Source organism: Galeopterus variegatus, unplaced genomic scaffold (assembly GCF_000696425.1).
Source record: "Galeopterus variegatus unplaced genomic scaffold, G_variegatus-3.0.2 Scaffold97, whole genome shotgun sequence".
Classification (NCBI taxonomy): Eukaryota; Metazoa; Chordata; class Mammalia; order Dermoptera; family Cynocephalidae; genus Galeopterus; species Galeopterus variegatus.
The window spans coordinates 74,039-98,671 of NW_007726208.1; the positions used below are offsets into that span (position 1 = coordinate 74,039).

At 36.9% G+C, this 24,633-nt stretch overlaps 1 protein-coding gene across 1 annotated transcript in view; it reads right to left on the bottom strand.

The window, feature by feature from the left end:
* Positions 1–24,633, bottom strand: part of TMPRSS11F (transmembrane protease, serine 11F) — a 91,024-nt gene that overhangs the window by 35,504 nt on the left and 30,887 nt on the right. Inside the window, exons 2-3 of the mRNA XM_008583307.1 lie at positions 23,995–24,146; positions 14,346–14,464 (exon numbers count right to left, since the gene is read on the bottom strand). Of these exons, the coding sequence (XP_008581529.1) occupies positions 14,346–14,464; positions 23,995–24,146 (271 nt within the window). The remainder of the gene's footprint in view (positions 1–14,345; positions 14,465–23,994; positions 24,147–24,633) is intronic.

A 24,633-nucleotide genomic window follows, 5' to 3' on the forward strand; every position in this document is an offset into this window, starting at 1 on the left:
CCCTAGCCCCTCCCCCTCCCCGCCCCGCCCTCCTCACGGATGCCCCCGGCCGCAAAGTCCCGAGGAGGAAGGGTCTAAGCCTCTCCTCTTATCTACTGAATTACTGCTTTTTCCTCATCGCACTAGGCAGGCTCACACTCCCATGACGTTGCACATTCATTTCCCTTTCTGAGATACACTTTTTCCCAAGGCAACTTTCCTCACTTACAACTGCTTTCCTTGAGGAACTCTAATGACGACTGGTAGCTTTGACTTGCCTTCCTCAAACAAAGTTGAACGTTCCTTCATTTAGGACTTCCCAGCAACTTGCACACGATTGCACTGCAGCGGTTGGTCACCCCGGTTCACCTCAGTGTCTTTCCCAGTCTAGACCGTGAGCCGTGTGAGAGCAGGGAGCGCGTCTGATTCACCTTCCTCTCTCCAGCGCTCCGCACATTGGCCCACAGTAAACACTCAGTGCACGTCTGATGAATAAATGCGTGAATGAATAAATGATTTAAGAATCAACAATATGGTAAAGGGAAAGAGATGGTAACACGTTGTTTTATCCGCAAATCATGTTGCCAAGTGTAAGTAGAAATTCCTGTTTATCTGAAGTAAGGTGGGAGCCAGGAGACCCCAGTGGTGACCTCACATGGATGGTCATTCTACAGGTTTGGGTCAGTTCTGAGTTATGCCACTTATGATTTCACCAGGCTTCTCTGAGCTCATTTTATTTCCTTCTCTCGAGGAATAGGGAGAAAAGCTGATCTGAATGCCTCCCGCACTTTACATAAATGTCTGTCCTCCGGTATTCTGAACTGTGTACATGTACCACTTTGGGGACGTAACAGGTGCCTGTCATATCAGAGTATAAGAAAATATCAAGGATCTCTTCAAACTGAAATGTGATATTAACAAATCATGGTCCCCCTGAAGTGTCAAGCTCTTTTTTAAAAATGGTGGATTCTTGTACAGTACAATATTAGTGTGACCATTAATAATAGCTTACATGTATTAAGTCTATACTACATGGCAGACATTGGATTGATTCCTTTGTTTAAACCTAATGTCACCTTAGGAGGAAAGTACTATTCTCATTATCCCCATTCCCCATTTTATAGATGAAGAAACTGAGGCTCAGGACACTTAAACTTGTCTAAGATGACACAAGAAGTGGTGGTTCTGGGATATGAACTCAGGGAATTTGGATTTAGGTCCTGTGTTAAGTACATTAAGTGACATTAACAAACCTGAGTTACTTGAAAAGAGATGTTAAATACTTGAAGAGAGATGTTCAGGTTGGCAGCAGTAGTGGGGGGAAGGTCTCAGGGAAAGAAACACTTAAAGGAGGACTCAAATACATCTTTTATTCCTTGAATCTAAAACTCATAAAAGAGAACCTCCAGGTAGGGTTGCTTTTTTTCTGCTTCTAAGTTTAACAGGGTTAAGAGAATTGTTCCCCGTCAGACACCTGATCATTGTTGTAACCATTTTCTGGAAAAGTTTGACTCCTATTTATATTTTTCTACTGGGGACTCAGTAATATGATATTTAGCTCAAACTAAAAAATTAATTATATCCTTCTCTTTTTATGGTCCAAACCTAAGAATAGATCATTTTACTAGAGATTATTCCATTTAAAAGAAGATGGTGTCTAAGCTCATGGTAAAATGGGAAAAAAAAGTTTACTTTTAAAATCAGATACCAATTGTAGTCCTTGGTTTGAACACCAGCATTAGAAAACAAAATAACATATTTGAAACAGTATGTGTAGCTCTGATTAAACAGCCTAGTAACCACCCAGTTATTGTTCTTGGTGAGTTTGAACTTGCACCTTTCCTCTGGCTGGGAACTGCATGCAAATTAAGTCCTCAAGGAAGATCAGTAGTTACTGGATGCCAGCTAGGGAATTCCTTTTAAGGTCCACCCATGAAAATAAGTTGGGCAAGATCTACAGATTTCCTGCTACTTTCAGGGAAATGTATATCAACAGAGAGCTAATATACCAACAAAACTGATTATTTTTCCCTTTCCTCTCCAGGAAATCTTTCTGCTAACTCAAAGGGATTTTCCTTCCTCTGAACTACTAAAATAGTAATCATTTGAGTCATATATTTTTAACAATTATATGTTGCACTGTAGCACCTCTCATATTGTCATATAATTTTGTCATCTGAATTTTCATTTTGTATTCTTTTCCATACATAGACTTCCATACATAAACCATATTATGAACTACTTGAAGGAAGGAAGGGACTGTACTTTACTCACCTCCTGGCTTTCTTTACAGCCTTGCACGAAGTAGGCCTACAGTAACATTTGCATTAACGATTGATTCTCCAGCTATTGTTAATCTCAACCAACAGTGTGAAGGAAAAAAATGCTGGCTTTTGCACCCCTTCAAGACTCTTTCAGTACACCCTGTCTCCTTCGAGATATACAGTAATGAACAAAAAGAAGTGAATTATAAAACAGTTAGTATAGTAGAGTAATATAGGATAATGGCTGGGGAAAATGTTCTCCAAGTAGGTGATGTTTAAGTGATATGTGAAAGATAAGGAGTCAGCAACCGAAAGAGCAAGGTCATGGGGCAGTCTTCCAGGTGGAAAGAACAGAATGTACAAAGAATCCAAAAGGAGTCCAATATGGGTAGCACACAGTGAGCAAGGAGGAAAGTGTAAAAGTTGGAGGAGTAGTCAGAGCCAAAGCATGCAGGTCCTTGGAGGCCTTGGCAAAGAGCTTAGATTTTATTTTAAGTATATTTAGAAGTCATTTATAAAATTTTAAGCAAAAGAATAACATAATATATTTCAAAAGATCATTCTGCTTGTTATGTAGATAACTTATTAGAGGAAGCCTGAAGTGGAAACAGTGAACTGTGAGATGCCTATATGGGGGATGACATTAGCTAGGTTTAGGATGGAGATAGTGAATTGGAGGTAGAAAAATGATTTGTGAATAGAATAGACATGAAGATAAGTGAAATGTAGGTATTCTAGCAACCAGGTGGCTAGTGATGTGATTTGTTGAATAGAAAAGAAAAAGTAGGGATGAGAGAATGGGAGAGCGAGCAACTTTCAAAACTGAGATTCAGATATGACAGCTTTGAGATGCCTGTGAGAGACCCAAGTGGGAATGTCAAGTAGACTATGGAAGGTACAAGGATGGCAATTTTTCATCCATATTGTTCAAATGGAGCTAACATGCCCCTTGTCCCATCTCGCACAAGTGTGGCACAGTTTCATCCTCTTGGTCATAGTGTAGGGATTGGGAGGTATTTCAAATTTGGCCAACTAGATAACCAAATTGCTTCTTAGAACTTCCCTTCAAGGGCAATTATGAAACATTGTCTTTTCTTGCCTTAGCTGTTAACCCGAGAAAATGTAAATATAGAGTGGCTATTAGCTCTCTTATCTGCCATGGAGAGAATAAATAGAATAAAGTCTGAGGGCATTTTTTGAGCAACCAAATCCAGCCTTACTGGAAGCCAGATTAATCTCTACGTTTTCACAATAGTCTTCTGTCTATCTATCTATCTACCTATCTTTCTATCTACCTACATATCTTTACTTTGACTCATTAACTGGGTTTCTGTTACATGCTATCAAAAGAGTCCTACTTATTATGAGAATGAATGAGATCATTTACAGAGCAACAGAAGAAAGAGAAGCAAAGCCAAGATCATGCCTTGGTTGCCTAGGTAATGAGGATATATTGTTTGTAGTCACTTACCAAGCAAATAAAACTTTCCTTTTTCCTTAAGAAATTTCTTAAGAAGCTGAATTCACTTAAATGATGGTGAGTGTGATAAAAGAAGAATTGTAGCAGATATTTTTTCTAAACTCAAAGTGCATTTAGTGGATGGGTGTACCCATCCCCCAGCTTTTGTAAGTATTGACTGGTAACAGCTGCACTTCTCCAGAGGCCTGACCTTGTTTGACCTGAGCACCTTGCTCAGTGATGTCTGGGAGTTTATGCTTCACCTTCCCTGAGCAGCCCTTGTTGGTATAAGATAAACAGCCCAGCCCTCTTTTTGGCAGAACCACCTTTGTGATGTAATCTAGGCTCCAGATCTCCCAGAGATATCAGGCTGAGGCTGTACTTTTGAAACCACATCATTGTCTAGTATCTTCTTTTGTTCTTTTCTGCTGTCCTCACTTTCTTACAAATTTTTTCTGAAAGCTCTTGGTTAATAAGTCATAACCAAGAACCCCCATTCTCAGATTCTGCTTCTTGGGATCCAACTATACAAGGATAAATTAGTTGGAGCTAAAGAATGCTCTGCTATGCATCTATTTCAATGTTTCTATTCTTTGCAAGATCTCTCATCACACATCCCCTATTTACAGATGGTGTTTTTAGCATGTAACTAGAAAAAGATTCAATCAAATAATTGAAAAAGAGTTTTTAAAGGTAATGTTTTGTGTCTCTGAAGAAGTTTCTGTATTGCAAATCTTACTTCCTTGAAATAGGGGGAAAAAAAGAAAAATAATATAAACTTAAAGATAGTTCCTCAAATTTTGTTTTGTTTTAGAACATAAAAGCCCAGTAAAAGGGGGTTTCCGTGGGAAACTATTATTGAGACCTGAGGTTAGAGCCAACATCTATAGCCTTTTGATACTGAAAATGCTGCATAGTGGATGGGCATCATGGGAATTTGCCAGTCTTCATTTTGGAAATCATTTACCGATCAAACTAAAATAATAGTCATGTCATTTATACTATCGTTGGGAAAATAGAATAGTTTAATCAGGCCCCCTCACCTCAGGTCCAGTTGGGTGTGGTGCAGCATATTCTTAGTAAAAAATTGGAGGGATGGAGTTAGTGCTCATGCACGTCAATGTATATTTTTAGTTTTGTCGCTATTGTGCGTTCTGAGAGTTGTGTGGAGCAGCGGCCCTGAACTGCTGGCTGGCAGAGAGCTTGCATCTAAAAATAGAGCATGTTTACTTTGCTGGCAGCTGCTCAGTTTTTCTTTGGACTTTGCAGGTAGCAGTTGAGTTTCTGAGTTTTTCTTTGGACTGCCGAGCTCTCAGACGTGTGTTTCCAGAAATAAAGACTATTCTTTCTTCAACCAAGGCTCCAAGGACCTTTCTTCTGGTTACCTAGCTCATAGACCTGCCGGTGAAGGGTTTGTGACCCAGTATGGACAATGGCCTTGAGGAGTCTGTGAGCTCCAGACCCAGCCCTAGCTCTACAAGTATTAACTTTTGAATTGTTCTGAGCAGTCACTTCCAAAGTGAAGCTAGTGTGTCATAGAGGGTGTGGATAAATATCAGAATTTCTATTTCTATTTATTTTTATCTAAACAAACAAGCTTTTACAACACCGGCTTTAAAGTGTGAAATCCTAGCAGGAGTGCACTAAATTACTTGATGTTCCCAATGGGAAAGTAGAGACTAGCCTGTGTTAGAATGATGTCTAGCACAATGCTAGTCCTAGGATATGTGCTCAATAAATCCTTTCAGCATTTTGCTTTGATTAGTCATATTGTACTTCTTAATTTTAACACAATCAAACAAGCAATTGTCAGTATGAAAACAATTATTATCTTCTTTTGATTACTATACTAGTTATTTTTAACTCTGTCCAAAACAATGGAGTACTGTCAAAATATAAATTCAGTTTTTAAACAAAATATTTCCATGGCAAACCCTACACACATCTGACTCTGGGATTTAAGATGTGCTTTAAGGCAGAGAAAAATGCTAGAGACAATGACTATCTTTAAAAAATTTTGCTGAAGAACCATGACTTAAAGCTATTAATAATTTAAAATATTAATAAATTATTAAAAGTGGATATAATGCTTTATTTATGACTTCTCTTGGCCACTGATAAAAAATAACTCACTTTCTACAATGTCCAGCATTGGACAAAATTCTGAAATATAGAAGGCACTAAATATTCATTAAACAAATACTTGAGCAAATTAATTGATGGGTTGATATCTTAATGGGTAAATGGATAAATGAATGAATGAATCATAGGCTATGCTTTTTCATCATCATCTTCAATAATCATGAACATCTAATCCCTATTTGTTTGGAGAGACATCATCTCAATAATCATGAAAATCAAATCTGTTTGTGTGAAGTGGACAGAATTTCTTTAAAAGTAAGGAAACTGGCAAATAAAAGAAAAGAGAAAGAGAAAATAGTTAAAACTGAAATGATATTAGAGAAACTTTCTACATTTCTGAGAAAATATTAGCTTAATAGTTTCTAGTGATAAAAGATAAAAGGCCAATAAATTGTTGTCACCATAAAAGATATTTGAATCGACCAGGAAATTCTTGCTTACTTACAATGCATGAATTATTACTGCACAGACACCTTAATTCTGTTCATTGTCCTCTGAGAAAGTTGAAGTCGAATGAGAAATGGTAAAGAGAGGGGAAATAAAATATTCAAGGGTATGTAGGTATTATTATAAAAGGATTATTTCTAAAAACTAGGAAATATTGAAATGGTAAGTTTTAATTATATGTAAATGAGGGGATTTGGGTTCAACATGACAGAATGACCGCACATTCTCTCCCTTTTAAAGACCTCATTAAAATTATGTTAAAGATATAAAAATAGGAATAAGCCCATAACACTGACGAAAATAAGAATGATTTCTTTGGTAGATGAGAGATTCAACCCATATTTTAAACACAACCAATGAAAGAAATATAACTGACAAAATCAGGTGGAGGAAGACATAGACTAGACAATTGTGTATTTCTTACCCTCATACTATTGAAATTTTAGGCCAGATAATTCTTTGTTGTGGGGGTCTGTCCTGTTGAACTGTAGGGTGTTTAGTAGCATCCCAGGCCTCTACATACTAGATGCCATTAACACCCCTCCTCCCAGTGTGACAACCAAAATATGTCTCCAGATATTTCCAGATGTCCTTCAGGGAGCAAAATTGCCCCTGATTGAGGACCACTGAACAACACTATGGGTCAAGGAAACTCAGCCAAAGAGGGAGTCCACCTGCTATAAAAAATCCAGGAGAGCTCAGCACTTGGAAATATCAAGTATGAAAAATAAGTGAGTTTGAAATGAGAGAGATTACAAATGCCAGACACTTTTATATATACCAGTAAAAAGCAGTAAGAAAATGTTGTTTTAAAAGACAGCAATTAACAATGACAAAAAACAAGTACCTAGGATTAAATATCACTAAAGATGAATAAAACCCTTAAGGAAAACAATTTAGAGCTTTATTGAAATGTATCAAATAAGTTCTAAATAAATGAAAATGTCAATTATTTCTACACAGATCTCTAGATTTAAAGCCAGTTAAGTCAGAATCCCAATATGAAGGGGTGTGTGTTTCTGTGTGTGTGTGTGTGTGTGTGTGTGTGTGTGTTACTTGATATAGAAAAGCAAAGGACCAAGAATAGCTAAGATATACCTAAATAAGATGATGATAATTTCAGGTGTTCTGTATTGAATAGTGGCTCTCCAAAAGATATACCTAAATCCAGGAATCTGTGAATGTGACCTTATTTGAAAAAGGTCTTTGCAGATGTAATTAAGTAAAACATCTTCAGATGAGACCATCAGCATGGTAAAACTGAAAAGTCAAATTGACAAATTTTGAGGAGAATGTAGGTCAACATGAACTCTCATACCTTACCAGTAGTAGTGCAAATGTTCAGAAACACTGGAAAACCATTCGACAAAAGATTTAAACACACTGAATCTATAGATTGCTTTGGGTAGAATGGATATTTTCATGATATTAATTCTTCCCATCCAAGAGCATGGTATGTCTTTCCACCATTTTGTGTCCTCTTTAATTTCTTTTAGTAGTGTTTTGTAGTTTTCATTGTGGAGATCCTTCACCTCCTTGGTTAAATTGATACCTAGGTTTTTGTTTGTTTGTTTTTGTATTTTGGCATCTATTGTAAATGGAATTGCTTTCTGGATTTCATTTTCTGCTAGTTTGTTACTGGAGTATAAAAACACTATTGATTTTTGGGTGTTGATTTTATATACTGAAACACTGCTAAAATTATAAATCTGCTGCAAGAGTTTTTTGGTAGAATCTATAGGTTTTTCTATGTATAAGATCCTGTCATCTGCAAACAAGGCCAGTTTGACTTCAAGAAAAAGCAATCTTAACATTCATATGGAACAACAAAAGACCCCCAATAGCCAAAGCAATCCCAAGCAAAAAATAATAATAATAATAATGATAATAAAGCTGGAGGCATAACACTACCCAACTTCAAATGATATTACAAAGCTATTGTAACACAAACAGGGTGGTACTGGCATAAAAACAGACATTTGGATCAATGGAACAGAATAGAAAACCCAGGAATCAACCCACATACTTAAAGCCAACTGATCTTTGACAAGGCAGCAAAAACATACATTGGGTAAAAGACTGCCTCTTCAATAAATGGTGCTGGGAAAATTGGACATCCATATGCAGAAAAATGAAACTGGACCTTCACCTCTCAACATATACCAAAATCAACTAAAAATGAATTAAAGACTTAAATATAAGACCTGAAACCATAAAATTACTAAAGGAAAACATAGGAGAAATGCTCCAGGAAGTAGGACTAGGAATAAGACCCCAGAAGCACAAGCAACAATAGCTAATAGAATAAAATCAATCAATCAATCAATAAATCAACCCATACACCTACAGCCATCTGATCTTCAACAAAGGCACCAAGTCTACACACTGGGGAAGAGACTGCCTTGTCAGTAAAAGGTGCTGGGAAAATTGGACATTCATTCATATGTAGAAGAATGAAGCTGGACCTGTACTTCTTACCATATACCAAAATCAACTCAAAATGGATTAAAGAATTGAATATACACCCTGAAATAATAAAATTCCTTGAAGAAAGCATTGTGGAAACACTTCAGGAAGTAGGATTGGATACAGACTTTGTGAATATGACCCCCAAAGCACAGGCAACCAAAGAAAAAATAAATAAATGGGATTGTATCAAACTAAAAAGTTTCTGCACAGCAAAAGAAACAATCAACAGAATAGAAAGACAACCTATAGAAAGGGAGAGAATATTTGCAAACTATACATCTGACAAGGGATCAATATTCAGAATATACAAAGAACTCAAACAACTATACAATAAAAAAACAAATAATCCAATTAAAAAATGGACAAAGGAGATGAATAGACATTTTCAACATACAAATGGCCAACTGGTACATGAAAAAAATGCTCAGCATCACTAGTCATCAGAGAAATGAAAATCAAAACCACATTGAGATATCACCTTACCCCAGTTAGACTGGCCACTATGAAAAAGACTGAGAATAACAAATGCTGCAAGGATGTGGGGAAAGTGGAACTCTTCTATGCTGTTGGTGGGACTGTAAATTAGCACAACCATTATGGAAAGCAGTATGGAGGTTCCTCAAACAACTACAGATAGAACTAGCATATGATCCAGCAATTGCACTGCTAGGTATATAATTGCACTACTGGGAATGGAAATCATCATGTCGAAGGGATACCTACACTCCTATGTTCATTGCAGCTCTATTTACAACAGCCAAAATATGGAACCAACCTAAGTGCCCATCGATGGATGACTGGATAAGGATAAAGCGGTATATATACATAATGGAATACATAGCTATAAAAAGCAATGAAATTGTGTCATTTGCAGCAATATGGATTAGTCTGGAGAAAATTATAAGTGAAATAAGCCAAAGAAATAGAAATACCACATGTTCTCACTCATAACTGGCTGCTAGGAAGGAAGGAAAGAAGGAAGGGAAGGAGGGAAGGTGGGAAGAATGAAGGAAAGAAAGAAAGAAGAGACCACAACAGTACGTTGAACTTTCAGAAGGAGAGAACGAACCTAAGGATGCTAGAGATGGGGGGGGGGGGGGGGGGGGGGGGTTTGGGATTTGGGAAGTGATAGGTTGGGCAACAGGCATAAAGAAATATCACAATTTATAAAGAATGAATGTGCTAATAATAAATAATAAGAATTAAAAATAAAATTTAAAAAGACCTAAACACAGGCTCCAAGGAACTGGGCAAGACGGCTGTTAGCGTGGCACAGCTCTCAACCTCAGTTATCCTCACAGACTTCATGCTCACTGGCTCGCAATCAGCTTATGCTGGGAACCCTGCTCTGTCAGGCTGACATTCACAGGGTTTTATGATTTCGCCTCTGCCACTACATGTAGCAATCAATACACGTGTGAAAGGAATGTGACCCTAAGCATTCCAAAAAGTCCACCTCATCAGTCTTCCCCAAGGAGTTTTGGATGCACACAGGTGATAAATAGTACCAAATGAAGCCTCCTGACTATCTAGAATTCCTAAGGTGGGTCTTATATTATAACCTACTTGGTTTAATAGTGAGCTGCATACATTTTGGGCAAGGATCCCAGAGCAAATTGATTATGATGATCATCTTTCTCACAGGAGCATGGCTGTGAGTCAAGTCTGACCTACTTAAGAGTTTGGCGAGAAAAGTCGAAACAGCTGAAGCAGAATTTAGGCGAAAAGAAAAGGGAATGGCAGGAGGAATAAGATGGGAGGTCATCCTGTTTCTTTTCATTAGAATCTGAACCCATTATATTTCATTTTGGTAAAATGTTCCTGTTTCTAAGTAATTCTGTTTTCTTAGTTCTCTGAAAAAAGCCAAACACACAAATTGCATCCTTCTTTCTGTCACTTCAAATACTGTCCAGAAAAGAGATTCTCAAAACTATACTAACAGGAAAACATCTTGCTCTAAGACCTGAGTTAGTTAATATTCAAGTTGAGCCTGGAAGAAATAGTACAGATACAGAGCAAAGCATGGATGATGATAGGTTTCAAGGAAGCCCAAAATAACTTCTAAAGTTCCCCAGAGCACATTTTCAAAATATAGAAGATAGAACAGAACACTGAGATTGGTGTTGGGATAAATGAGGATATCATTTGCACCCTCCACTGATTCACACTGCCTCAAGCTTACCCTGACATCTGTAGCTTAGTTTGACCATTAAATAGGAGGGGAGGGAAAAAAAATGCCTGCTCTTTCCCAGAACACTAGAGAGGATGATTAAAAGCACTATATACCCAGAAGTTCTTGGTTCAGAATTAATGCTTACATTAATCCCCACCCTTCCCAGCCTCATCCACCACAGAATGTCCCTTAATAGAAACATGAGACTTCCCCAAAGAGAAAACATGTGGCAAAGTGCCCTCTCACCAACTTTTCTGTAAGAGCATCATTTGGGTAACATTCGTACTGAGTTTATTTATAGAAATTCACTGATGATATCAAAATTGTTTATTTTTCTTTGGGGACAACTTGCTTCCTCTGACAAAGCAAGACCCTTCTGAGGATTTTCTGATTCCCTAATCAGTTAATGACTTTGAATCCTCTATTCCCTTACCAGTGGAGATTATTGAAAACTAAGAGATGGGAGATATGGCAGAGGAGAAGGTAGAATGCCCATGTGGACTTTGGGATGTTTATACTTCAATCTGTAGATCACTTCAGAGTCAAAACAATTCCTGGTGTCACCATTGTAGAACAAGATGTAGACACGACTTGATAAAACACTGTTTCTGTGGAACTGCTAATTATTCCTCTGCAAAGTACAAGGTTTCTATTGAAAATTCTTTCTCATTAAGCTACCACACTTTGTGTTTGTGATTATTAAAGTATGTTCTCATTAAAACAACTTTTAGAAAATACTGAAAAGTATAAAGAATAGAGGAATAAAGTAATAAAAGTTGTACCTAATCACTCTTCCTGGAGATAACCATTGTTAACACTGGTGAATATACAACCAGTGGTTAATATATCTCTTTCCAGACATTATAAAAACATATACATATAATAAAAAGACACATACATAACATCATACCCTTCATACCACTTTTAACCTGTCCCCCCTTTTTGGTTAATATATTACTACCATATTTCCAGTTGGCAAAATTATTAAGTCATGTTTATTTGCAAGTCTTAGAGTAGAAGAGAGTGAAAGTCATTTCACCTATTCAAGGGTCTATTTCACCCCAATACTTTTGGATAGGCCCAAAGATTAAGACAGGTAGTTGCTTAGGGCAAAGAAGGCACATTCACAAAAACCTCCAATTTAAACTTTTTAAATTATTGGTGAACGTTGCATAAATAGCTGTATTCGTGTGTGTTGAAAACATACTGCGTTAAATACAAGCACTTAAAATATAGAACAATATTACTTAATAAACCCTAAATCTGCTTAAGCTGAATCTGAACATAACCCTTGCTCGGTTTATGACCTGAAGAGGGTCTTGCACATGCACTAGGAGACCTGTAAGGGTGTTGGGTAACTGCATTGTTCATAACAGTGAATACATGCAGCTAATAAAAAGTGGAAACATCCCAAATGTTCATTAACCATAAAAGGAACTAGTAAATAGTGGTGTATTCATATTAAGATATTCAATACAGTACAGAAGTGAAAATAAATGAGCTATAGTGATATGCATCAAAATGGAAAAATATCAAAAAAACATTAGGTTGGGTGAAAGAATGAAGTCACAGAAGGATATAATAAGATTCTGTTTACATTAAGTTCACAGGAGGCAAAATTAAACAATACTCTAATTAAGGAAACATACGAAGGTGGTAAAACTGCAAAGAATTATTAAATACAATTTAAAGTAATTGTTTTTTTCTCTGAAGAAGAGAGAGGGAAGAACATACAGAGGTGTGTGAAGTACTGGGAAAGTTTTCTTTCTTAAATTGGGTGATAGGTTCTTGGATATTCATCTCATAATTATTCTGTAAAGTGTTTTACATAGCTTTTAAAATGATAAAACCCCAACAAAAATAAATGAAAGAAAAAAATGCCAAATAACAAGACATATTATCATGAAATTTCAGAAAACTGAAAAAAAAGTACCCCCAAAAAACAAGTACAGAAGCTTCTAGAGAAAAAAAACAGGTCATCTAAAAAGAAACACAATTTCTCATCGTCAACCACTTTTAATAAAGTAATAAAAAATAAACAAGGCTGTAAATGGTCTGAGGAAAAATTTTCAATTTAAAGATTTATATAAGCTATCAATTGAGCAGAATACAGAATACAGATTTTTTTTCAGCATGAAATAATTCAGAAATTTTACATTCCATGAACTTTTTCTTAGGGAAAGTACTTGAGGACATAACCCACCATATCAAAGAAAACCTGGGATTCAAGAAGCAACGGATCCCACACATGGGAGTAATCCTGTCCTGGCCCAGGTTTACCTCTGTGAAACGGACCTAGAGAGCAACCAGTTGAAACTGAGCAGGAACCATAAGGTTTTGGGAAAGAAGTATATAAAAAAAGAAAATCAAGATCTTGGAAACATCTGAAGATAAAGTACAATGGTAGAGGGCTTACAAAAAAATAGATAAGAGAGAAAGAGAGACTATATTAAAACAATTCTGGGAACATTCTTTGAATAGCCTAAGAATTGTGGCAACATAATTGTAAAAACAAAAACACTGTTCTGTTAAATGTCAAACACTATTTAAATAGCTATGGAGGTGAAAATGTTGTTTATTGGTTTTCAATATTTAGAATCAATTTATATAAAGATAGGTAACAGAATAAAATGCAAATATTTTCCATTACTGGTGATATTACAGAGAAAGAAGGGTACAGTGAGGGATGGGTGGGAGTGCTGACACAGTGACTTTTCTATTCAGCTGTTACATTTTTGTTCCAGAATAACTCTCATAAGCTTAAAGAACTATACTCTAAGCTAATATCCTGGGTTTTGCTAAACAAATCCATGGTTTCCATAACCATGCTTTTCATGGCACAAAAAATGAAGGACTATCTTATTTGACTTTCTGCTGAAATAGGTAAGGATTTAGCTCACTAAATATACCCCCCAAATTAGAAATGCCTTGATAAATACATAAGCTATCAAGGCCAACCAAAATATTTGACAGCATAACTAAATTTGAGCTTGATATCAAGAATAATAGACACACCACATTCTTTTATGTAATCCTTTAAGTGCTTTCAAAAACAAAATAAAATGATAGTGTGGCAATTCTATACTCTTATGTAAAAGAAGGTAAAAGAAGGTAGGCCAAGAAAGATAACATCAATAGTTAAAAATAGGAAAAGCATTTGTTTCAACCAACGATTTCCCCAGGAGCTAATTAGTTACCTACCACATACGTTTAATGGTGCACACACTATTCTAAATTGTTTATATATATTAAATCATTTAATCCTCACAGCTATATGACCTAGATACTATTTTATCTCCATTTCACAGAAGAAAAAATTGAGGCACAGAGAGAATAAGTTCTTATAATGCCCACATTCAAAGTGAGGTAGAAAGACACATTCATAAATATTTAAAATTTGTATTTAGCTTACCATTCTCTCAATCTGATGACTCCTTTCTATAAACTCTCTTGAGGATTTTACACCATAATTTTCTCTGTATTTGATATTTGTGACTTTAAAAGAAGCAAGGTAATAGAATGACTTATCATCTGAAAGGTAAAATAAACGAAAGATCTATGGTTACATGTAATCAGTTCCTTGTCCCCCCACTTATAACCCACCCTTGCCGAATAGGCTCCTATAATGCAGTTTATTTCACTTCTACTTAGAACAAAAATTTTTGCAGACACTTTTCAAATATTTTGTAATTTCATCATTGCAGCTAGCTAAAATAGAAAAATTCAGGTCCCAAAGTACTCTTACAGAATACTCCATCTACAGATGTCTATGCATATCAAAACTGTCATACAATTGAACATGAAACATACAATGGAAAGTAAATATTGACAGCAATTGCTGAAAGTATTGTAAAAATTATCAATTTCCTCAAAGAATTGCTATCAAAAGTGTACTACACATAATCTGACTTGTGAAGATATATTGAACACGCTATTGATTTTTTCTATGCGATTGCTAAGCTTACTTAAATAGAAGACTATATTTATTGTTTCCACTTTCTCTTTTCCAATTCACTTCCCAATTCTCTCCAATCTACTAATACCACTAAAACTGACATTTGAAGGATAACAGTTATAATATCTAATGGTTCCCTTTTTTGTTTTCCTTTTTGTTTTACTCCCTGATTTCTTTCCTGCCTTAACTATGATCCTTGACACCTCATTTTTGACTTTATGAACCCATCTTCTAGTTTATTTTTTTCCTCCCTGGGCACTTCTCAGTTACCTTGGAGAAGTCTTTATTTACCCTCAGATAAAATCTTTGTCATGAGTTTCTATTCTATTTGACTTCAAGAGACTGTTTATTGCACATTCAGTAGGCACCTCAAATATATTTCCGCAAAAAAAGAAAGAAAATAAATAAAAATATAATATTTCCAAAATGAAATAGTTATTTACCTCTTCCTTTACTCAAGCCTGCTCTATTTCCTATGTTTTCTATCTTTGTGAACAGCTCTATCATCCACACAAACACCCAAAGCTTGGCTTCATCCACATTTCCAACATCTGATCAATATTTAGACTTTAAATCCTGTGAATGCAACCCATTTAATCTCTCCAATCTCTCACCCCACTCACATGGGATACATACTTAACCCAGGTCCCAATCAGCCACCCACTGAGGTCTGTTCAAAACCAAATAACTTTTTTATAAAAAAGAAGTCTTCTGTCTATATCCTTTATATTAAATGCTTCCATTACAATTAATTTCATCATCCTGACTAGAACTCTTGGAAAAATCTTTGATCCTTTCTAATTAATCATCAGGTTCTGACAATGTTATCATCTAAATTTTAAACGTCCATCCTCCTCACCAATTCCACTACCACCAGTGCTCCAGTTCATGCACTCATCATTGATTGCTGCAAATTGTAATAGCTTCCTTACTAGAATCCCTGCCTCTAGTCTTGTTTTCCCTAAATCCACTCTTCACATAGCAGCCAAAGTGACCTTTTAAATTGCAAATTTGACAATATCAGTTCTCCAATTAAAAAGTTTCCATTTTTCTCCATTGCCAATGGGAAGGAGTCTCAACGTTTTTATGATGAACCAAGAGAGTATTTTCTTGCCCTGGATCCTACCTACCTCTTCAGCATAATCTTTGACACATTCCCCTTAGGATTTATGTTGAAACCACAGCAAACTGTTTGCATTTGTCTGCATTCGCTGTGCTGTTTTTTCTCCTTAGGATTTTGTTTCTGCTATCTCTTTCATCTGAAATGCACTTTCTTAGGAATTCCCTTTTCTCAGACTTCTCCACTGCCTAAATCCTGTCCATGACAACACCTCCTCCTGGGGAAGGTGTATGGAACACCCAGGCTGAGATAAGAACTTCAAAACTGCCACTATACTACCTTGTGAAGAGCTCTACTTTGTACTTGCCATAGGATCATAATGATCTATAGATTTTAGTCCACTGGAATATCAGCACCTAGAGGGAAGTGTTGTGCCATTCTTTCATTTGAAGAAGCAGCAAGATTTCAGGTAATATTATTAAAAAAAAAAAAAAAAAAAAACTTAAGCTTTTTATAAAGAGACGAATTAATTATTAATTAAACATACCAATATTCTACATTTATTAAGTGCATAACACACCAGAATTGGTGCTAAACATCCTAATTTTAAATTTAATTAAGTAGATTTTCATTTTTTTTTTTTTTTGTCTTTTTCTGTGTCTGGCAACGGATGGCAACCCTCAGTGTCGCCCCCGTACCAGACCAGGACCGGCAATGGGATCGCAACCCTCGGTGTTGCTCCCGCGCCTCGCTCAGCCAGTGAGCGGGAACCGGTCTGTATGTGGGATCCGAACCCTCGGCGGGAGCACCGCCACACTTCCCAAGCGGTGCACTATCGCAGTGCGCCACTTTTTTCAATATAAATTCTGTATTAGAAATCATGGAATGAACAAAGTATATATGAGAATAAAAATAACCTATAACCCTAACACCTAGGAGTAATTGATACTATTATTTTAGTTTATGTTTCTCCTGCTAAAAATATTGTTTTTGCTTGGCTGGGAGAGATTATCACCACAATTTTGTTATTTTTTTTTTTGTTCCATTTTCAAAATTGATCCTAAGCGAATGAGTTCTGGTCAAGATCGTGGAATAGACAGTTCTCAGCATCACTCTCTCCAACAAATCAACCAATTTACAACTATAAAAATGTAACATCAGCCAAGCTGGGGCCTCTGAAGCTCAGGGGAAGAGGAGGAGAGACCTACGAAGTTCATGAAGGTGGGAGAAGCCAAGATGAGAGAAAGAAAAAACTGCTCAAAGGGTTTCGGGCTGCGGCCACTTTAAGGCTGGAGCTGCTGAGCGCATGAAGCAGGAACCAGCAGAAGCCACAGCTGTGCCCTTTAGATGGAGGCAGCAGGGGAGAAGAGGGCCTTGGTAGGGTTCCCATGTACCCACACAGTAGTGAGGAGCTAGAACAGCTGAAAAAAGGGAGCCATTCAGAGGCTGGTGTCATCATGAGGGGCTGGCACAGGGCCCATCCTATGGGAAGTGTTTGCAACACAAGAGGTGGGGGAGACAGGCCCACCAGGAGAACACTGGGACACAGCAAGGACAACCAATCCACCCCCCAATCAGCATAGGGCCTCTCAGAGGAGACTGGTTAGGAATGCAGAATCGCATGGGGTGCAGTTTGGTGAAAAATTCAGGCCCACATCAGAGTTTCTACGCAACCCAGGTGCATCAGGTCTCTGGAGAGCTGGAAGTACCTACAAAATCAACCATTAAACCCTGAGCTGCACAAAAAGCCTTCCCCAGGGAAACAGCAGCAAAGCAGCAATTTAGCTCAACCACACAGCTCAAGTACTGGTTCCCACAGGAAGTTCCCCTGTTTTAGAAGTAAGCAAAGGACAACAAATTAGATCCGGCCCAGGCACACCACCAGCACCTCAGGGCTCTGCCCAGGGGCCCAGGGTATGGAGAAGGGGACTGAACCCACTGCCCAAAACCAGGCACATGATGCCAGCACCTCATGGCCTGCCTGGGGACCAGAGCATGGGGAAAGGAACCGGACCCCCCTCCCATAACCAGGCACACCACACCAGCACCTTTGGGTCCACCCAGGGACCCAAGGCTTGGAGAAAGGAACTGGACCCCCCTCCCATAACCACACACTGCACCAGCACCTCAGGGCCCACCCAGGAAGCTGAGAGTTGGAGAAGGGGGCTGAAACCCCCTCCCACAACCAGGCACACTGCACCAGCAGCTAGGGCCCTGCCTGGGGACCCGAAGCATGGAGAAGGGGACTGGAACCCTTCCCACAACCAGGCACATCACACCAGTGCCTCAGGGCCTGCCCAGGGACCCAAGGCATGGAGGAGGGGACTGGAACCCTTCCCACAACCAGGCACACCATGCCAGCACCTCGGGGCCCACCCGGGCACTCGAGGCATAGAGCCAGGGAGTGGACCACCCTCCCACAACCATGCACACTGTGCCAGTGCCTCAGGGCCCACCCAGGGACCTGAGGCATGGATCCGGGGACCAGACACACCCCATAACCAGCCACACTGCCAGCACCAAAGAGCATGCCAAAACATCACCTCCATGTGGGTGGCCCACCACAGCTACCACAATAACCATGGCTGCTGCAAAAGTGGCTAGACAGCACAACCACCATGCAGATGATTCGCCAACCACTGGAGTACATTGACACAGGAAAGTCACCAGCAGAGATAAAGAAAAGAAGAGGATGTCTCTCTCCACAAAGCCCATTTCAGAGTGACAGAAGAAGCATCTGCTCTATGATAATATTACGGGACCTGATCACACCTCTCAGCATTGGACAGATCATCTAGGCAACAAATCGACAGAGTAACCATTATTCTTTCAGAAGGAAAGGAGAAATCTAGGGTAATTAGAGGGGGGAGGGGGGAGAGAGAGAGAGAGGGATGGGGAGAGATTGGACAAGGAGCATAAAGAATAATTAGGGTTTGTAACAATATATATGCTAGTAATACTGATTTGATCAACATATCGCAATGTTGAACCCCCAAAATGTTTATAATCAATTTTGATTCAATAAAAATAAATAAATTTAAAAAAAATGATCCTAAGCATTTTCTTACTTTAAAAATTTACATTTTGTTCATTCAAAATGAGAAGTTGAGAAGGATGCATCAGGGATGACATTTTACCCCAATAATTTGTGTTCCATTTTGTTGTTTTGCCGACTATTTTTATTTTTAAGATTATGGCTTTATTTTTAATTGATGGATAAATGGATGAATCAATCAATATTTACCAAGTTCCTAACAGATACTAAGCCTTGTCTAATCAGCTCTCACATGTATTGTCTTATTAAATTTAATGGTTTCAAGCTACTTCTCCAGGCACATCTTGACAAGATTTCACAATGAAAGTTCTATTACAAAAAGATTTAAATTAAGATTTATCTCAAAGTGACAGAGCTATTTTATTCACTATCATACATATCCAAATATTCTCTTTAAGATTTTTCCCAGTTGGATAAAACCATCCTTTCTAATTATGCTGAAGAAAAAGTAATTTTATTATATACTTAAGTGCTTTTAAAAGATCTAAAAATGTAAGTAATATATGATACAGTTATTATATTAGTTGTTATAACAATTACATTATGGTAATGCTGAACTTTTGTATTAAATAATTCCTATTATTTTATAGAATTGTCATTATATGCTTTGAACACTTTTGTCATTTATTGAGTCCTTATTATATGGTCAGCTCATTTCACCAACGAGGAAATTGAACATTAAAGGAATTTTTACGCAAGATCAATTGTAGAAACCCAGTTTAATAATGGCAAATATCGGTGAGAAATTATTATATAATACCATGCATGAAATACAAATTATCTAATTTAATCTTCACAGCAAACATCTGAAGCAGAAATAATGTTATACTTCTTTATATAAGAATACTGAAGCATGTTGAAGTAGAAAAATATTTTGCAAAGATCACCTGACTACTATATGACAGTGCAGAAATTAAAACCCATGTTTATTTGACTCTAAATTTCATGGGAGAATGTAATCCCTACATTCCTGGGAGTGGATCCAGTCTTACAGAATGAGAAAACAAATGACATTATCCTAATGTAGGCTTTACTCTTTAGATTTCCAAAAGATCCAACTTTAAAATTATTTCAGAAAACTGGGTTTCTGGATTTGTGAAATACAATTCTAAATACTAAATTCTTCAAATTATTTCATGTAACTCTATCAAGCATATTTGTTGTTACCCTACAACAGGAGATGGATAATTGATCATAAATAATCCTGAAAAAATAACTAGGGTGGTGAAAATGTTTGTTGAAAAAATATAATTTACTATATAATTTCAGTAACTTTTTAGTTTTGTTTTTTTAACAAAACAACAACAACAAGAAAACAAACAAAAAGCAAACAACTTGCAATCCCATGAATGTTTTTACTGGCAGAAGATATTTGCAGCACATATAACTGACAATGGACATATATTCAAGAAGAACTACTAAAAACAATACAAAATGACAGATGATGCAATATAAATGGGAAAAATAACTACACAGTCACTTCAGAATAACAGGAAACCCAAATGACCAATTGATACATGGATAGGTCCTTAATAAGGTAAATACAAATTAAAATTACAATGACTAAACTATAAGATACACCAAATTAACAAACGTGGAAAACTATGGTAATACTAAATGTTGGTGAGGATATGGAGCAATGGCAACTGCCACACAGTGCTGGTAGAGGACAGTTTGGTATTATTCATAAATATAAAAATGTACATGCCCCATGACCCAGCAATTCTACATCTGCATGTTTCATAGACAAACTCTTGCACATAGGTGCCAAGATATTGTATAAGAAGGTTCACAGCAGCATTGCTTTAACATCTGAAACCTGGAATAACCCAAATGACCATGAACATTTATATATATGAGTAAATTATAGCATGTTTAAGACAATGGAACATTAGCCAATAATGAAAATAAACCGACTCAAGCTACCTACAGTAAGGTGGATGACTCCTGCAACAATGCTGAGTAGAAGCAAGCCTCAAAAAAATATGTACAATGCTGTTATATTTATTCAGTGTTCAAATAGAATTGCAGTTTTTAAAATTTTATTTCTCTTTGATAAAATAAAAAATGAGGAACCAAATGAAAATCCCGAGAATAAATAAGAACACATCAGTTTGTCAGTTTTTTTATCATGATAATGAGAGGGCACTTTAGAAAGTTCATGGAAAGATTTGTATTATCTTTTTCCATGAATTTTTTGAAGTGCACTTGTAAAAAGTTAGAGACATGAATTCTATTAAGCATTAACTAGTCAATTAATAACACAGAAAGTGTCTTTTAAAGTGATACCAAAGTAGCATAAAAAATATCTATGGAGTTGTAAATACAAAACCTTCTGAGAAAAAGAAAAAGTAGCCCCAACATCCAGGAGCCTGGTATTCTGTTGAACATCAACATCGGACAAAGCCATCTGTGACTATAATAGGTCAAGACAAAGGCAAGACCATTCTGTAATATGTATGAGCTCAGACAAAGACAAGAACATTGTTCAAAACAATAAAATAAAACAAAGAGAAATGGAACAGCTCCCTAGCCTGGCTATTATGAGTGACTTCTGCTTCTCTGACAATTAATTACAGCTTTAGCCTCACTTCCTTATTCTTGCCTTCTAGATAATATTCATCTAGATACCCAATGACAGCGTTACTCCAGCTTTTTGACAGCATTCTATTCAGAGAAAAGACCCAGTTTCTTTAACCCTTCCCCAAATCACCTAACACGAGCCCAAATCTTCTAATGCATCATCTTTAACAATCTCTTACTAAGACACCGCGTGGTAACCCCATGGCGTTGCTCTCCTTCTCTGCACCGAGTAATAAACCCATCTATGGATGTATTCCTTGTGATACTGGCTGAAAAGCATTGATAAAATAACCATATTCTAAAAGTCACTGAATTATCTTATTAATCCTTATTTTAAAATTGCCCATTTTTAATTATATTATAATACAGTGAAAGCTGTTCATTCATAATTATCGTGAACTTTAGAATAAAAATAAATCCACCAAATATGCTACAATCAGGTGATGTAACTTTTACAACTAAGTCTGCTAAAATCCTTATTTCTATTTTGACTATTTGACATATTTGATTATTTTTAGACCCTTGAATTCTAGATCCATTCGTTTATAATCTTTAAAAGCTGTATTTTATTTTATTTATTTATATTTTTTTAGAATTTTTTTGTTTGTTTTGGTTTTGGGTGGCTAGCTGTTATGGGGATACAAACCTGTAACCTTGTTGTTACCAGTGCCATGCTCTCCCAAGTGAGCTAACTGGCCATCCCTGTCAAAAGCCATATTTTTAAAATAATTTTTCTACTTGTTATTCTGGTTACTACAATGTGATTTCCTTCACTGACTTTCTTATCATGTAAGAATGACTATATTACTTTTTAAAGCTGTATGTATCATCTTAAATACCTCTATTTTATCCTCTTCTATTTGTTTATCCTTTGTCATAGTCTGCTTTCTCCCTTCTCTTACTTAATGTCCATTTATTCTTAGGAAACTCTTCAATTATCTGCATGGAAAGTCCTAGTGAGTGATCTCTCAAATCCTTGAGAGTTAACCTCCGTATTAGTTTCCTATTGCTTCTATAACAAATTACCACACATTTAGTGGCTTACAACACCACAAATTTATTCTCTTACAGTTCTGTAGGTCGGAAGTCTGGCGTGAGTTTTACAGGGCTAAAATAAAAATGTTGGTAGAGCTGGTTCCTTCTGGAGGTTCCAGGGGGAGGATCTGTTTCTTGCCTTTTTCTAGAGACTATCCTCATTCCTTGCCACATGGTCATGTATTAATTGTTCCATTCTCCCTTTGCCTCTAGTCACACTCATTGCCTTCTTCTTTTGATCTTGCCTCTCTCTTATAAGGACCTATCATTTAGGGCCCATCCAGAAAATTCAGAATAATCTTCCCATCTCAAAATCCTTAACAACATGTGGAAAGTCCCTTTTGCAGTATAAGGTAGCCTTCACAGATTCTGAGGATTAGGACATGAACATCTTCAGGTAGGAAGGGGATATTATTCAGCCCATCACAACAAAAACTATGATAGGTTTTTTTAAAAATGTTTTTTTGCCATTACTTTTATTATACTTCCATTTTTTTCTTTTTTGACACTTGCAGCATTGGGAGCAGAAGGCATTTTAAACACGAAACTTCTTCATTACTTTCTAACCCAAAGAAATTACTAATAAGAAAGATAAAATTGCAGAGGGTAACTTGGTTTGTGCTTTTATTCTGTGAGAGTCTAAGAAATGGATATTATCAATATCCCAGTAAAGTAGGTAGGAAGGTAAACTGGGCATGTTGGACAATACTTCATTTCTTCTTTGGAGGTCTTTCAAATGTGGTTTTATTGTTATGACTGATATGAGTCCCTAAAATTTGAGGCAAAGTCTCAATCTCCTGTGATTATAAATATACAAACCAAAGAAAGGGGTAAATAAATCTTGGTTAATTGTCATTTGGCTTGACTATGGTACTGACTATCCATTTTCACATATAATTAGGAATAAATTCTTAGCTTTCCCTTCTCCCCCAGTCATGAAATAACCTGTTTTTCCATAAAAAATAATACTTGCTGTTTAGCCCTTCAAAGGTATTTTTTTCAAGTAACCTTTCTTACATCATGAGCTTTTCTTGAGGCAGCTCATTAATATATTGATTCTGAGAAAAATATATTAAATTCAGCACATGATATCATTTGTTTTTATTCTGAGGATAATCTTTTCATTCTTTTTTCTCTTTTTATATGGGTTTATTTTAGATGTGTCTAGCAAGGTAATGTATATCGCATGCTTCACTAGGTGGAAATATGTAACAACAGAGCTCAATGTGGGAGCAAACTATAATTTAACATCAATAAAAGATTAGTAATTAAAATTTTAATATCATGCAAATGTCATTTTTTATACAACAAAGAATTTCAAGATACTAAGTCATGGAGTACTTAGGCAATAGAAATGTGACCTGGATACTTACCCTCAACAACAAAATGAGTAACAATTCCAATCGCAATTCCTATGATTGCCGCAATTGCCAATGTGAAAAGAGCTAGCCGTATAGGGTCCCAAAATTGCTCTCTTCTTTGATATTCAACTTGTGGGTATTCAGCTTCTGAAAGTTCAACTGGTCTGTGGTAATAGAAAGAAAAAAAATAATAAGACGATTCCTCTATAAAATAGTTTATACTGCTAAATAACAGTGGAATACTTAGGTCTTGAAAAGAACACTAGGTTTTAATTTGCATACCTTCCCCCCAACATCCCAATCACAGTTCAAGTTTTTTTTTTTTTTTTCCTTTTTGTCTTTTTTCGTGACCGGCAACGGATCGCAACCCTCAGTGTCATGCCCGTACCGGACCGGGACCGGCAACAGGATCACAACCCACGGCTTTGCGTCCGCACCTCGCTCAGCCAGTGAGCGGCCGGTCTGTATGTGGGATCCGAACCCTCGGCGGGAGCGCCGCCACGCTCCCAAGCGGCGCACTGTAGCAGTGCGCCACCGGGCTGGCCCTACAGTTCAAGTTTTAAAGTTCTACTGATGTTAGGCCGGCCCGTGGCTCACTTGGGAGAGTGTGGTGCTGACACCACCAAGTAAAGGGTTAAGATCCCCTTACTG